General features: G+C 48.0%; 1 protein-coding gene across 5 annotated transcripts in view; it reads right to left on the minus strand.

Annotated features, from left to right (window-relative positions):
• SULF2 (sulfatase 2) overlaps positions 1–17377 on the minus strand; it is a gene marked incomplete at its 3' end in the record, with an annotated part of 224503 nt that overhangs the window by 77469 nt on the left and 129657 nt on the right. For all 5 annotated transcript variants that reach the window (XM_082272191.1, XM_082272190.1, XM_082272192.1 and 2 more), the window contains exon 4: positions 246–397. In XM_082272191.1, coding sequence (XP_082128317.1) covers positions 246–397 — 152 coding nt within the window. The remainder of the gene's footprint in view (positions 1–245; positions 398–17377) is intronic.

Consider the following 17377-nt stretch of genomic DNA (forward strand, 5'->3'; position numbering starts at 1 on the left):
AATGGAGAAGGGAATGGAATACAAAGCAGTGACTTTGTTGCCATTAATAATACAATGTAACAAATATAATAGAATGACACACATGGTAACAAATACAGAGACTGGGAAGTCTCGTGTCGCCCCCTCTTACGCCTATTAATGACTGCCCCGGACTGCACACAGCAGAAACCTCACACCAGATGGCACGGCATCACGCTTTCCATTGGGCCGTGGCACGGGGCCACCGGGTGACGAATTTGGCTCACCTTGCCGTAGTCAGACCCGTGCTTCTCCTTGACTCCGTTGCGGCACAGCGTGTAGTTGTAAAAACGAGAGTTCTTCACCAGGCCGACCCACTCCTTCCAGCCGGGGGGCACGTACGAGCCGTTGTACTCATTCAGATACTTGCCAAAGAAAGCTGGAAGACAGGAGAGGGAAAACATGAGATCAGGGGGGGCGCCGGCGCCAACGCCAACAGGCGCAGATTGTCCTCCGCTTCTGTGTGTGTGGCCGGCCTGACTGCAGGGGATTCTGGGTAAAGCTCAGAGTGAGCCTCTGTAAATGGGGCTTATTGTCGATCAGGGGTCATACACCTTACAACCTGATTGTATTGTCTCCTTTCAGAGGACCATACTCTGTACAATGACTATACAATCTCCAATACATCTCCTGTGTATTTCATCTGAATGAATTGGATTCTTCAGGTTTGAACTCATAGGACAGTTCTGGTAAATCTAAAACAGGACCATACACTGAATATCTGATTGTACAATCTCCTATAGATCTACCGTCATCTATGTAGTGCAAAGGTCTGCCGGAATCAATGTAATATAAAGGAATGCATTCATCATGGGGGGGCGACCACACATGGGGCATCTCTGGGGACCAGAGGGAATCCGCTCATCTCTTAGTGGCGCCCCAAGTTCCATTACAGGTCACAATGAGATTAAATGGGGGGACTCTGACTTCAGAGTGAGGGGGAGACTTTGACGTGGGGGGGAGGGGTAACTTTGACATGTGAGGGGGGAGGGGAATCTGATGTTTGGGGGGGGTGGGAGGGGGAATCTGATGATTGAGAGAGAGAGAGAGGGGGGGGGGACTCTGAAGTGTGTGTGTCAGGACCCCTGATGTATGAGGGGGGGGGGGCCCTGATGTATGAGAGGGGGGGGGACCCTGATGTATGAGGGGGGGGGGGCCCTGATGTATGAGAGGGGGGGGGACCCTGATGTATGAGAGGGGGGGGACCCTGATGTATGAGAGGGGGGGAGACCCTGATGTATGAGAGGGGGGGGGACCCTGATGTATGAGAGGGGGGGGGAGACCCTGATGTATGAGAGGGGGGGAGACCCTGATGTATGAGAGGGGGGGACCACCTTGATGTATTGGGGGGAGGGGAGACCCTGAAGTATGAAGGGGGGGACCCTGATGAATGAGAGGGGGGGAGACCCTGATGTATGAGAGGGGGGGGGGGACCCTGATGTATGAGGGGGAAGGAGACCCTGGTGTATGGGGGGGGGGAGACCCTGATGTATGAAGGGGGGGGGAGACCCTGATGTATGAAAGGGGGGGGAGACCCTGATGTATGAAAGGGGGGGGGGAGACCCTGATGTATGAAAGGGGGGGGAGACCCTGATGTATGAAAGGGGGGGAGACCCTGATGTATGAGGGGGGGGAGACCCTGATGTATGAGAGGGGGGGGGGAGACCCTGATGTATGAGAGGGGGGGGAGACCCTGATGTATGAGAGGGGGGAGACCCTGATGTATGAGAGGGGGGGGAGACCCTGATGTATGAGAGGGGGGGGGGGGAGACCCTGATGTATGAGAGGGGGGGGGAGACCCTGATGTATGAGGGGGGGGGTGACCCTGATGTATGAGGGGGGGTGACCCTGATGTAAGAGGGGGGGAGACCCTGATGTAAGAGGGGGGGGGGGGGAGACCCTGATGTATGAGAGGGGGCGGGGGGACCCTGATGTATGAGAGGGGGCGGGGGGACCCTGATGTATGAGAGGGGGCGGGGGGACCCTGATGTATGAGAGGGGGCGGGGGGACCCTGATGTATGAGAGGGGGGGGAGACCCTGATGTATGAAAGGGGGGGGAGACCCTGATGTATGAGAGGGGGGGGGAGACCCTGATGTATGAGAGAGGGGGGGGGAGACCCTGATGTATGAGAGAGGGGGGGGGGAGACCCTGATGTATGAGAGGGGGCGGGGGGACCCTGATGTATGAGAGGGGGCGGGGGGACCCTGATGTATGAGAGGGGGCGGGGGGACCCTGATGTATGAGAGGGGGGGAGACCCTGATGTATGAAAGGGGGGGGAGACCCTGATGTATGAAAGGGGGGGGGGGACCCTGATGTATGAGAGGGGGGGGGGAGACCCTGATGTATGAGAGAGGGGGGGGGAGACCCTGATGTATGAGAGAGGGGGGGGGAGACCCTGATGTATGAAAGGGGGGGAGACCCTGATGTATGAAAGGGGGGGGGGGGGAGACCCTGATGTATGAGAGGGGGGGGAGACCCTGATGTATGAAAGGGGGGGAGACCCTGATGTATGAAAGGGGGGGGGGGGGAGACCCTGATGTATGAGAGGGGGGGGAGACCCTGATGTATGAGAGTGGGGGGGGGGGAGACCCTGATGTATGAGAGGGGGGGGGAAACCCTGATGTATGAGAGGGGGGAGAAACCCTGATGTATGAGAGGGGGGGAGACTCTAATGTACTCTGATGTGGGGGGGGGGGACTTCGATGTATGGGGGGGAGCTATGATGTACACTGATAAGAGGGGGGGGGACTCCAATGCATGAGAGGGGGAGACTCTGATGTAAGAAAGGGGGACTCTGACGTGAAGTTTATTTTTGTTCATTCATGTATAAATCTGGGAAGAAGTCACAGAAGGCTCCAATCACATCTGAGCAGAACTCCCACGTCACGTTTTTTGCACCGTAATTTGGCCAGTTTTTGGGGTGACACCTTTCCCATGAATGGGCTGCCCCGAGCTACAAAAACGCACCAAAGTCGCTCCCGTATGACTTCTTTGAAGCCGACTTTGGCACTTTTTTTGAAGGCCCAATTTTGGGTGTTTTTTACACATTTTTTTCACACATGAAAAAACCTTTTATAAACAGAATGTTTGTTATTTCTGTCCACCAATGTTTGTTGGTTACACCGAGACCCCCGGGTAGTTTTCTGGGTGACACCATTATCTCAGATTGGAGAAGAATCCGTGTCAGCCATGTTTGTAGAGGGATGATGGGGAAGCGAGGATGAAGAGCACCTTGCTGTCTATGTGTAGGGCATGCAGTAAATAATCTGGATGTAAAGTGAACACGGGGCCCTTGGAGAGGTCAGGAGCGGCGCTCCGGTTACACTGCGGCCCCCAGAGATGTATGAAGAACACGGATTATATATAAATGTTATTAAATATGGATCGGCTTATTTTCACAGCTCCATCCGAGGAGCTCAGCTCTCCCGGGACAGAGAAGTAATAGAAGAAGGTAATTACTGCTGGCCTTCCGCCTGGGATGATGGAGTGCCATGGAGGTGCACACTGTTATCCCGTATCCACTTTATATTCTATAGCGTCTATATTCTGTAATATTTAAGGACAACTCCCCTGAAGATTAGATTTCCCAGCAGTAGTTTGTGTCTCTGCCCCTCCCACATTGGTGAGATTTCCTGCAGTAGTTTGTGTCTCTGCCCCTCCCACAATGGGGAGATTTCCTGCAGTAGTTTGTGTCTCTGCTCCTCCCACAATGGGGAGATTTCCTGCAGAAGTTTGTGTCTCTGCCCCTCCCACAATAGTGAGATTTCCCAGCAGTAGTTTGTGTCTGCCCCTCCCACATTGGTGAGATTTCCTGCAGTAGTTTGTGTCTCTGCCCCTCCCACAATGGGGAGATTTCCTGCAGTAGTTTGTGTCTCTGCCCCTCCCACATTGGTGAGATTTCCTGCAGTAGTTTGTGTCTCTGCCCCTCCCACAATGGTGAGATTTCCTGCAGTTGTTTGTGTCTCTGCCCCTCCCACATTGGTGAGATTTCTTGCAGTAGTTTGTGTCTCTGCCCCTCCCACAATGGTGAGATTTCCTGCAGTAGTTTGTGTCTCTGCCCCTCCCACAATGGTGAGATTTCCTGCAGTAGTTTGTGTCTCTGCCCCTCCCACAATGGTGACATTCCCTGCAGTAGTTTGTGTCTCTGCCCCTCCCACAATGGTGAGATTTCCTGCAGTAGTTTGTGTCTCTGCCCCTCCCACATTGGTGAGATTTCTTGCAGTAGTTTGTGTCTCTGCCCCTCCCACAATGGTGAGATTTCCTGCAGTAGTTTGTGTCTCTGCCCCTCCCACAATGGTGAGATTTCCTGCAGTAGTTTGTGTCTCTGCCCCTCCCACAATGGTGACATTCCCTGCAGTAGTTTGTGTCTCTGCCCCTCCCACAATGGTGAGATTTCCTGCAGTAGTTTGTGTCTCTGCCCCTCCCACAATGGTGAGATTTCCTGCAGTAGTTTGTGTCTCTGCCCCTCCCACAATGGTAAGATTTCCTGCAGTAGTTTGTGTCTCTGCCCCTCCCACAATGGTGACATTCCCTGCAGTAGTTTGTGTCTCTGCCCCTCCCACAATGGTGAGATTTCTTGCAGTAGTTTGTGTCTCTGCCCCTCCCACAATGGTGACATTCCCTGCAGTAGTTTGTGTCTCTGCCCCTCCCACAATGGTGACATTCCCTGCAGTAGTTTGTGTATCTGCCCCTCCCACAATGGTGACATTCCCTGCAGTAGTTTGTGTCTCTGCCCCTCCCACAATGGTGACATTCCCTGCAGTAGTTTGTGTATCTGCCCCTCCCACAATGGTGACATTCCCTGCAGTAGTTTGTGTCTCTGCCCCTCCCACAATGGTGAGATTTCCTGCAGTAGTTTGTGTCTCTGCCCCTCCCACAATGGTGACATTCCCTGCAGTAGTTTGTGTCTCAGCCCCTCCCACAATAGTGAGATTTTTTTTTAGTGTCAGGCCTTAAAGTAAACCCCAGAAAGAAAAGTGGTTGCATCATCTGTAACTCCCGTGATCGCTCCCCGTGGAGAGAGAACGGCGGTCTGCTGATGTAAACACAAAAGACTGATGTTCTCTCAGGAATCATTGCAGAGCTCTTGGGACCTCCTATTTAGGAACACAGGTCTCTGTGTTGATTCCATAAGCCTATCCCCCTTACAGTTAGAAAACACCCCCTAGGCTCACCCCTTCCCAGCCAGTGTCATTATTACAGTAACAGTGCATATTTTTAGCACTGATTACTGTAGTGATGTCACTGGTACTCCCAAAAGTGTCAAAAAAGTTTCAAAAATGTCTGTTAGGGGCCCGATCTGTCCGCCGCAATGTCAGTCCCGCAAAAAAAAAAAAATAAATAAATCGCTGATCGCCGCCATTACTAGTAAAAAAAAAAATATATAAATACAAATTGCATAAATCTTTCCCCTAGTTTTTAGATGCGATAATATTCGAACAAACCAATCAAAATACGCTTATTGTGATTTGTATTACCAAAGATGTGTAGCAGAAAACAAATTGGCCTAAAAAAAAAATAGATTTTTGAATTTTTTTTTTTTATCGGAAATGTTATATAGCAGAAAGTGAAAAAATATTGTTTTTTTTTTTTTTCCCCAGAATTGTCGCTCTTTTTTTGTTTATAGCACAAAAAATAAAAAAGTCACACAGGTGATCAAATACCACCAAAAGAAAAAAAGGACCTCCATTTTATTTGGGTGCAGCATCGCACGACCGCGCAATTGTCCGCTAAAGTAACGCAGTGCCGAATCGCAAAAAATGGCCTGGTCATTAAGGGGGGTAAAACCTTCCGTTCCAGAAGTGGTTAATAAATAAAACATCTAAGTACCTTTTTCCTAATGGATATCCCAGCTGTCACATGACCCCGCCCTCTCCTAGCCTGTCTTACTTTGTATACAGGAAGAATACAGAGTAAAAATATCAACAAACTGTTTTAAATCCTCATACAAATCTATATTTGAAATCAAATCTTTATTATTTTTGGCAACAACATGGTGTGGGTGGATTTGGCCAGTCACAGGCTGTGTCACCCTCCTCCAGCCTGTGTCTTTGAATAAGAGGGAGGGGAAGCCTCCATCAATCCACATGTAATATCACACCTCCATTGTGTTTAGCTGGTTAGTGGGCATGGAGAAGGAGGGGGAGGGGTGGGCTGTCATTTACCACTGTGTATACACCCACATGTGTGACTCTATAGTCACATGGGCTGCTCAGATGTGTTAGGGAGGAAATGCTCAGCATAGAAACTCGCTGAACACTGAGCATGTGCAGAGCTGCCAACACTGCCCTGCAAAATCCCTAGCTGAAATGGGGACACCTTATCCTTATTACAATGTAACAAAGTCATCCTTAATACAATGTAACAAAGTCATCCTGAATACAATGCAACAAAGTAATCCTAAATACAATGCAACAAAGTCATCCTAAATACAATGTAACAAAGTCATCCTGAACACAAAGTAACAAGCTCATCCTGAACACAACGTCACAAAGACATCCTGAATACAATGCAACAAACTCATCCTGAATACAATGTAACAAACTCATCCTGAATACAATGTAACCAACTCATCCTGAATACAATGTAACCAACTCATCCTGAATACAATGTAACCAACTCATCCTGAATACAATGTAACCAACTCATCCTGAATACAATGCAACAAAGTCATCCTTAATACAATGTAACAAAGTCATCCTAAATACAATGTAACAAAGTCATCCTTAATACAATGTAACAAAGTCATCCTGAATACAATGCAACAAAGTAATCCTAAATATAATGTAACAAAGTCATCCTAAATACAATGCAACAACGTCATCCTGAATACAATGTAACAAAGTCATCCTGAATACAATGTAACAAACTCATCCTGAATACAATGTAACCAACTCATCCTGAATACAATGTAACCAACTCATCCTGAATACAATGCAACAAAGTCATCCTAAATACAATGCAACAAAGCCATCCTTAATACAATGCAACAAAGCCATCCTTAATACAATGTAACAAAGTCATCCTGAATACAATGCAACAAAGTCATCCTAAATATAATGTAACAAAGTCATCCTAAATATAATGTAACAAAGTCATCCTAAATACAATGCAACAACGTCATCCTAAATACAATGTAACAAAGTCATCCTGAATACAATGCAACAAAGTCATCCTGAATACAATGTAACAGTCATCCTGAATACAATGTAACAAAGTCATCCTAAATACAATGTAACAAAGTCATCCTGAATACAATGCGACAAAGTCATCCTGAATACAATGTAACAAGCTCACCCTGAACACAACCTCACAAAGACATCCTGAATACAATGTAACCAACTCATCCTGAATACAATGTAACCAACTCATCCTGAACACAATGTAACCAACTCATCCTGAATACAATGTAACCAACTCATCCTGAATACAATGTAACAAAGTCATCCTGGACACAACGTCACAAAGACATCCTGAAAACAACCAATTATATCTGCAATGTGTATGGGTGGATCTAACAATCTGGGCACAGCGGAAGGTTTTTGGGGGTCCTATGTCTTCCTGGTATTATATGGTGTATAAGGAGCCAGGGAGGGGCCAATCATCATTCAGCGTTGAGCGTTTCCGCCTCCCTTCCACAAACAAATGTGCTCACAGCAATCTGACTCTGGCAGGGAAAGATCTGCGGAGGGCCAAGTACAATGTGGACGTTTTCTCTCCCAAACATGAGCTCACCCCAACAGTGACGGTTCAATGCAAACACCCCGCCACACCCCACCAGACTGCCTGCCGATGGGGGGGATCTGACCGCATCCTGACAGCGTGCCAAGACCACAGACCGCGCAACAACCAACCCAAGGCCACCGATCTGACAGATGTGAGTCAGAAGGCGAAGATACGTCATGGTCCATTCATCTTCCACAAACCCAGAGATTCCCTTTCACCAAAAACCGCCAGCGCTCCATAAATTATACAATAAACCGCTTTTCCCTGCGGAGATTACCTGCGCTTATATTGGACTGCCCTTAAAGTTTACCACCGAACCCCTCGCTTCTGTAATACATGTATCTGTGTAAAGAGACCCCGTCACCTACCTGTACTTAACTGGTGGGAACGGCACAGATTTTATGACTCAGTTCATATATATGCGGTGCGGGAAATGCAGCGAATCCTATACGTTTCCCGCACCACATTGAAATTGCATGGCGTGTATGCGAAATGCAGGGGTGTCAATGTTAACCACTTCCATACCGCTGAAAGTCATGCGACGTCCTGGGCGGTCAGTGGAGATCTCTATATGATGGATGCAGCTGCAGGCATCATTCAGATATCTTTTTTCCTATCAGTGATTCCCTGCACCGTAAGAACAATCATAGCGGCAGTTCAGATGATTGATTGTTTTTACAGGCGGCAGGAGAGGAAGTCCCCCCCCCCACTGCTCTCCAGTGCTTCTACCAGCTCACCTGTGTGATCGGCGAGCCCGAGAAGGAATCCACTGGCAACGGAAGTTTACCAAAGAGCTGACTGAGGACCAGATTGTCCCCAGTCATCTCTTTGACTCTCGGAGGCCGGGCGCAATGTTATGACATCACATCCGGCAGTTGTAAACACTACCGTGTGGTTCAGTTGGAAAGCCTGAGATCTGATTCTTTTTTTTGGATCTCCGGCCTTCCAGCCTAGAAGAGAGATGTGGGGACTTAGTGCTGCTCCTGATGACGTCACATTGACGAAACGCATAGAGCGTCATTACGTCACTTCCGCTTCTGGTCTGTGGAACGCGTATGCATTCCGGATACACTGTTCCCACCACCGCTTTTAATTTATGTTGTTTGGGATTTCTAAAACGAACTGGCCACCCTCGGCCCCTACAGCCAAGGTTAGGATTACCAGGCATACCTGATCAGTGATTGAAACCCCTGTGATACTCCTGTAGGGGTTCTCCCTTTTGGCGAGTGCTGTCCTGGGAGGGGGGGGGGGGTCACAAGTTCATTCACATCACCAACCACTTCCAAGATTTCTTTGGGATTGTCATTTTTATGGACTTTATTTAACCTCCCTGGCGGTCTGAATATGTCCAGAGCGGTACATTGTTTTGCATGGAAATCGGTTTTATATTTTAAAACTCACCTACCCCTCTGATCCCCCGTCGTCATCCCGGCGAATGCTGGCCCCTGTCTTCCGGTTCCCTCCCTGCGAGCGTTACAACACAGGGGGGGTGGAACCGGCGGCAAATTCAAAAATGTAAATACACCAAATGAGATGATAGAAAGCTGCGATCCTAACGGATTACACTGTATCATCCCATCTCACCACAGGATTTCCCCTGGTGACTTTTCCAGTGCCCTGCCTGTGCTTTTCCAGTGCTTTGTGCCTGGAAAATAGAGAACGACCATGGCGTCCAAAAAGCGTTCTTTTTGCGCAAAAGTGCTTTTAGACGAACTGGAAAACAGCAACAGCGAAACTGAGTTACTTGAAGAACTGAGCGATAGCGATTGGTGGGAAAATTGGTCATCAGGTACGGAAAGTGAGGACAGCGACAGAAAGAGACATCAGAATCGTCGCTGTCCTCACGTTCCGGCGGGGGATCACGGCAGGGGATCACAGGGAAGGTGAGTGTGATTCTGAGGTAATCCCGAATGTGGCTGGGGATTACCACTTTTGGTACTGAAAATTAACCCCGAGCCGAGCCACACTCGGGAAAACCGCTAAGGAGGTTAAGAAAATTGTCATACGATTTTAGATGTATTAAAATTTCATGTATTTATCATTGACTCACTAGTGGTATTCACACTTTCTTACACCGTGTACACATTTTGTTTATCCCAATATTGCTCCTGGCTTTAGTCCTGCCAGGTTTGTATTTTATTTATTCCTAGGCAGCGCCACTTATTCCTCTTTTTGTGTTTTTTTTTTTTTTTATCTGTATAACTCTTTGGGTTATATTTGAAGTAGGCTACCATAGCGCAGAATCCTTTTTTATATATATTTCTTTTGATCTCCGGCTTTCCAGCCTAGAGGAGAGATGTGGGACTTACTGCTGGTTCATACATATGCGATGCGGGAACCCTGCGAATCCACGGCGGGTTCCCGCATCGCAGTGCACTCGCAGGCAGTTCACACTGCCATATGCGAATCGCTGGGGGTGTCAATACAAAGTTAACGACACCCCAGATCGGTTCGCATATTGCAGTGCGAACGGTCAGTTCGGACATGAATTGGATCACATAGGTGTGAACACCCATGCGATCCGATTCTGGTCCGAATGCAATGCAAATTCAGCCATACAATCGGTATGGCTGAATTCACAATGCACAGAACATGTGATTTGCAGAGCAGTGCGCTCCGAGGACCTGTCACGCCCTATTCTTAATACAAGGGATATTTACATTCCTTGTAATAGGAATAAAAGTGATCAAAAAAAAAAAAATGTGAAGAGTAAAAAAAAAAAAAAAAAAAATTAAATAAATTTAATAAAAATAAAAAATGAAGTGCCCCGTCCCCTCATTCTCGCACGCAGAAGCGAACGCATGCGCAAGTCATGCCCACATATGTAAATGGTGTTCAAACCACACATGTGAGGTATCGCTGCAGGAGTTAGAACCAGAGCAATAATTGGACCTCCTCTGTAACTCTAAACTGGTAACCTGTAAAAAATGTTAAAGTGTCGCCTATGGAGATTTTTAGGTACCAAAATTGGGCGCCATTCCACGAACGTGCGCAATTTAAAGTGTGACATGTTAGGTATCTATTTACTCGGCGTAACATCAACTTTCACTTTATAGTAAAAAATTTGGGCTAACTTTACTGTTTTTTTTTTTTTTTTTTTTTTAATTGAGTTTAAATAATTGCTGCGCAAATACCGTGTGACATATAAAATTGCAATGACCGCAAATTTTTTTCCCTAGGGCAGTGATGGCGAACTTTGGCACCCCGGATGTTTTGAAACTACATTTCCGATGATGCTCAACTACAATGCAGGGTGCATGAGCATAATGGGAAATGTAGTTGCAAAACATCTGGGGGGGCCAAGGATTGCCATCACTGCCCTAGGATCTCTGCTAAAAAAAGAAAAAAAATGTTTATATATATATATATATATATACAGTGGGTACGGAAAGTATTCAGACCCCCTTAAATTTTTCACTCTTTGTTATATTGCAGCCATTTGCTAAAATCATTTAAGTTCATTCTTCTTCCTCATGAATGTACACATAGCACCCCATACTGACAGAAAAACACAGAATTGTTGACATTGTTGCAGATTTATTAAAAAAGAAAAGCTGAAATATCACATGGTCCTAAGTATTCAGACCCTTTGCTGTGACACTCATATATTTAACTCAGGTGCTTTCCATTTCTTCTGATCATCCTTGAGATGGTTCTACACCTTCATTTGAGTCCAGCTGTGTTTGATTATACTGATTGGACTTGATTAGGAAAGCCACACACCTGTCTATATAAGACCTTCCAGATCACAATGCATGTCAGAGCAAATGAGAATCATGAGGTCAAAGGAACTGCCTGAAGAGCTCAGAGACAGAATTGTGGCAAGGCACAGATCTGGCCAAGGTTACAAAAAGATTTCTGTTGCACTTAAGGTTCCTAAGAGCACAGTGGCCTCCATAATCCTCAAATGGAAGACGTTTGGGACGACCAGAACCCTTCCTAGAGCTGGCCATCCGGCCAAACTGAGCTATCGGGGGAGAAGAGCCTTGGTGAGAGAGGTAAAGAAGAACCCAAAGATCACTGTGGCTGAGCTCCAGAGATGCAGTCAGGAGATGGGAGAAAGTTGTAGAAAGCCAAACATCACTGCAGCCCTCCACCAGTCGGGGCTTTATGGCAGAGTGGCCCGACGGAAGCCTCTCCTCAGTGTAAGACACATGAAAGCCCGCATGGAGTTTGCTAAAAAACACCTGAAGGACTCCAAGATGGTGAGAAATAAGATTCTCTGGTCTGATGAGACCAAAATAGAACTTTTTGGCCTTAATTCTAAGCGGTATGTGTGGAGAAAACCAGGCACTGCTCATCACCTGTCCAATACAGTCCCAACAGTGAAGCATGGTGGTGGCAGCATCATGCTGTGGGGGTGTTTTTCAGCTGCAGGGACAGGACGACTGGTTGCAATCGAGGGAAAGATGAATGCGGCTAAGTACAGGGATATCCTGGACAAAAACCTTCTCCAGAGTGCTCTGGACCTCAGACTGGGCCGAAGGTTTACCTTCCAACAAGACAATGACCCTAAGCACACAGCTAAAATAACGAAGGAGTGGCTTCACAACAACTCCGTGACTGTTCTTGAATGGCCCAGCCAGAGCCCTGACTTAAACCCAATTGAGCATCTCTGGAGAGACCTAAAAATGGCCGTCCACCAACGTTTACCATCCAACCTGACAGAACTGGAGAGGATCTGCAAGGAGGAATGGCAGAGGATCCCCAAATCCAGGTGTGAAAGACTTGTTGCATCTTTCCCAAAAAGACTCCTGGCTGTATTAGATCAAAAGGGGGCTTCTACTAAATACTGAGCAAAGGGTCTGAATACTTAGGACCATGTGATATTTCAGTTTTTCTTTTTTAATAAATCTGCAACAATGTCAACAATTCTGTGTTTTTCTGTCAGTATGGGGTGCTATGTGTACATTCATGAGGAAGAAGAATGAACTTAAATGATTTTAGCAAATGGCTGCAATATAACAAAGAGTGAAAAATTTAAGGGGGTCTGAATACTTTCCTTACCCACTGTATATATATATAATGTTTGGGGGTTCCGAGTAATTTTCTAGCAAAAAAATTAGGATTTTGACATGTAGGAGAGGAATGTTGGAATTGTCCCGGTATGGAAGCGGTTATGTTAATGACACCCCAAAAATGGTTTACAAAACACAGCGCTATTGACAGAATTAGATCGCACAGGTGTGAACCTCCCATGCAATCTCATTCTAGTAAGGGAGGAAAAAAAAAGGGATCCTGCACCCTTTTTATGCAGATTGGTGCGATTTGAGCCAATCGCACCGCATGCACATCGCATGTGATTTGCACAGGACTGCAGTGAATATTACATGTGACGTGCCGCACTGCAAGTTTGTAGATATCCCAGGGTTACGGTTTCCTTGCATAATTTTTTTCTTTGCGTGAACTATCATTTTATTCACCTGTAATGGCAACGTGTCTCTGAAGTGCTGGAAAACTGGAAGTGGTAAGATCGAGCCGGCTACTCTAACATTCATTGTAATAAATCTTTATTGGCTTCATAATATATACAGGTTTAACGCGTTTCAGCCCACTTGCACCATTTTTTATCTTTGTGAACCATCACTGTTCACCTGGCAGTGTGTCTCATGTTGCTGGAAAACTGGGGCGCTCCAGGAAGTGGTAAGATCGAGCCGGCTACTCGGTAACATCCATAGTAATGAATCTTTATTGGCTACATAAGGGACACAGCAATACCATTCTAACGCATTTCGGCTAAAAAGCCTTTCCTCAATGCGAAGAGTGAGGCTTTTTTATTTAGCCGAAACGCGTTGGAGTGGTATTGCTGGATCTCTCCCCCCTCATCAATGTGCGAATTAAATTTTTACAACCGTCTGAGCTCCTACCTCACTGAAAACGGCCTTCTTGACCTCTTACAGTCTGACTTTCGCTCGCAGCACTCAAACCAATGGCCACTACTCCATACTCTTACTACTAGACCTCTCTGCGGCCTTTGATACTGTTGACCACTCGCTTCTTCTCAAAGTCCACTCTCTTGGCCTCCAAGATTCTGCGGTCTCCTGGTTCTCCTCCTACCTATCACAGTGCTCCTTCAGTATTACCTATAAATCTGTCTCCTGTCCCTTCCTCTTTCTGTAAGGGTCCCCCAAGGCTCTATACTTGGACCCCTTTCTCTTCTCTATCTACATCTCCTCTTTTGATCACTTGATCACATCCCACGGCTTCCAATACCATCCCTACACTGATAACACCCAAATCTTCTCTCTAGCCCTCAGCTCACTGCTTCAGTCTCTTCTCACATTACTAACTTATGAACTGACATATCAGCATGGATGTCGCCCCACTTCCTTCAACGAAATCTCTCTAAAACCGAGCTGATAATATTCTCCCCTGCCCGTGCCCCCCCCCCCCCCCTTTCATGACTTTTCCATCAAGGTCAATAATGCATCCATCAATCCCTCCCCTCCCACCAGGGTACTAGGTGTAATCCTAGACTCTGATCTGTCCTTTCAGCCCCAAATCCAATCGCTGTCAAAAGCTTGTGGACTTTAGCTCCGTAACATCTCCTTTTTCCCCTACATCATTTTCTCTTTTTAACGAATAAAACCACCAAGCTCCTCATTCAAGCCCTTGTTTTTTCTCGCCTTGACTATTGCAACTCCCTTCCCATTGACCTCCCTCTCCAAAGGCTATCCCCTCTTCAGTCTATCATGAATGCTGCTGCCAGACTCTTCTACCTTACCAACCACTCACTCTACTCCACCCCTCTCTGCCAATCCCTCCATGGGCCTCTGCTCAGTGTCCTCCACCCCTCTCTGCCAATCCATCCATGGGCCTCTGCCCAGTGTCCTCCACCCCTCTCTGCCAATCCCTCCATGGGCCTCTGCCCAGTGTCCTCCACCCCTCTCTGCCAATCCCTCCATGGGCCTCTGCCCAGTGTCCTCCACCCCTCTCTGCCAATCCTTCCATGGGCCTCTGCTCAGTGTCCTCCACCCCTCTCTGCCAATCCCTCCACTGGCCTCTGCCCAGTGTCCTCCACCACTCTCTGCCAATCCCTCCACTGGCCTCTGCCCAGTGTCCTCCAACCCTCTCTGCCAATCCCTCCATGGGCCTCTGGTCAGTGTCCTTCACCCCTCTCTGCCAATCCCTCCATGGGCCTCTGCTCAGTGTCCTCCATCCCTCTCTGCCAATCCCTCCACTGGCCTCTGCCCAGTGTCCTCCAACCCTCTCTGCCAATCCCTCCATGGGCCTCTGCCCAGTGTCCTCCAACCCTCTCTGCCAATCCCTCCACTGGCTTCCACTCAGTGTCCTCCACTGAAATCTACTCAGTGTCCTTCAACCCTCTCTGCCAATCCCTCCACTGGCCTCCATTCGTTGTCCCCCACCCCTCTCTGCCAATCCCTCCACTGAGTTCCACTCAGTGTCCTCCGCCCCTCTCTGCCAATCCCTCCACTGGCTTCTGCTCAGTGTCCTCCACCCCTCTCTGCCAATCCCTCCATTGGCTGCCACTCACCCAACAAATTCAATGCTAACAATATACAAAGCCATTTACAACTCTGCCCCCAGCCCCATCACTAATCTTGTCTCCAAATATCACACAAACTGTCCTCTCTGCTCCTCTCAAGACCTATTGCTCTCTAGCTCCCTTTGTCCTCTTCTCCCCATGCTCATCTCCAGGACTTCTCCCATCCTCTGGAACTCCCTACCCCAATCTGTCTGGCTTTCTCCTACTCTGTCCACTTTCAGATGATCCCTGAAAAATCATCTCTTCAGAGGAGCCTATCATGACTCCAACTAATCTTTTATCACTTCCATCAGCTCATTCCCCACAGTTACAACCTTTTGTACCACTTACCCCACCCTATTAGATTGTAAGCTCTTTTGAGCAGGGCCCTCTTAACCCGCTTGTATTTTATTGTATTGTAACTTTATTGTCTTCCTTTTACATTGTAAAGCGCTGCGTAAACTGTTATATAAATCCTGCATTATTATAATAAAGAAAATTGTTTTTCATGACTTATTTTAGACCTGATGCTGTCATCACTGGGTCCCTGTGCTTCTCTATGTAATATAGGCAAATCATGGCTGGTGGGAGGGTCCTGTACAAAGCTTTCTGAAAACATCACAGAACCCTGCGCCTCTCAAAAGAGTCCTTAGTCCTGATGCAAGTAGTAGGTGGGCTCTTGGGAGGAGTTATAAAAATACAAAAGTGCCTCGATGGGTGGGGGCAGTCTGGAGTGGGCGTCCCTAAGCAGGCTGTATTTGCATGCAGACTGTCCTAGGTGATGCTGAGCCTCCAGTATTCAATGTGGGGGTCTCTGATGTAATCAGGGCTCTGTGGGGGGTCTCTGATGTAAAAGGGGCTCTGTGGGGGGTCTCTGATGTAAAGGGGGCTCTGTGGGGGGTCTCTGATGTAAAGGGGGCTCTATGGTGGTCTCTGATGTAAGGAGGGCTCTGTGGGGGTCTCTGATGTAAAGGGGGTTCTGTGGGGGTCTCTGATGTAAAGGGGGCTCTGTGGTGGTGTCTGATGTAAGGAGGGCTCTGTGGGGGGTCTCTGATGTAAAGGGGGGTTCTGTGGGGGTCTCTGATGTAGGGGGAGGGGCTCTGTGAGGGTCTCTGATGTAAAGGGGGCTCTGTGGTGGTGTCTGATGTAAGGAGGGCTCTGTGGGGGGTCTCTGATGTAAAGGGGGTTCTGTGGGGGTCTCTGATGTAAGGAGGGCTCTGTGGGGGGTCTCTGATGTAAAGGGGGTTCTGTGGGGGTCTCTGATGTAGGGGGGGCTCTGTGAGGGTCTCTGATGTAAGGGGGGGGCTCTGTGGGGGGTCTCTGATGTAAAGGGGGCTCTGTGGGGGGTCTCTGATGTAAAGGGGGGGCTCTGTGAGGGTCTCTGATGTAAGGAGGGCTCTGTGGGGGGTCTCTGATGTAGGGGGGGGCTCTGTGAGGGTCTCTGATGTAAGGGGGGGCTCTGTGGGGGTCTCTGATGTAAGAAGGGCTCTGTGGGGGGTCTCTGATGTAAAGGGGGCTCTGTGGGGGTCTCTGATGTAAGGGGGGGCTCTGTGAGGGTCTATGATGTAAGGGGGGCTCTGTGGGGGTCTCTAATGTAAGGCGGGGCTAAGGATTTCTCCAGCCAGGAAATGAGGCGGGGCTCTAATTTGCTGCAGCTCTTAATGCACACTGTGCGACGCTCACAGTGTGCAGTGAAATCAGAGAAAGCCATTTCAGTCCAGGAGAGGAGCCGGTACAACTGTGCAAGACTGAAGGGGAGGCCGGAGGTCAGAGTTTAATATGCCCTTTAAATGGATTAGGAGTGGCCCTCACACAGCCGATTCATCACCCAATCAGGATGACGGATCCCCCGCCATACACAGCGCAGACGGCCGGTTACATTTTAAATAATGACAGACGGTGAAATCCGCCATAAATCAGCCGCAATTGTTGGAAGCTTATTAAAATAATTCCCATAAAAACACTTCCCGTCCCGGGCAGAACATAAAGACAATTAGAGATGCAAATTCCCTGCCATTCGCCTTCATTAAAGAGGAACAACAAATCTGTCGGCCATTTGTCAGCGGGCGGACTCCAGACTGCGAAGGGGGCCTCCGCTCTGCCCACACTTCCTCCACACACATTTTACATTCATTCATTTGGACT

This window comes from Pelophylax lessonae (genome assembly GCF_965119305.1).
Source record: "Pelophylax lessonae genome assembly, chromosome: 11".
Classification (NCBI taxonomy): domain Eukaryota; kingdom Metazoa; phylum Chordata; class Amphibia; order Anura; family Ranidae; genus Pelophylax; species Pelophylax lessonae.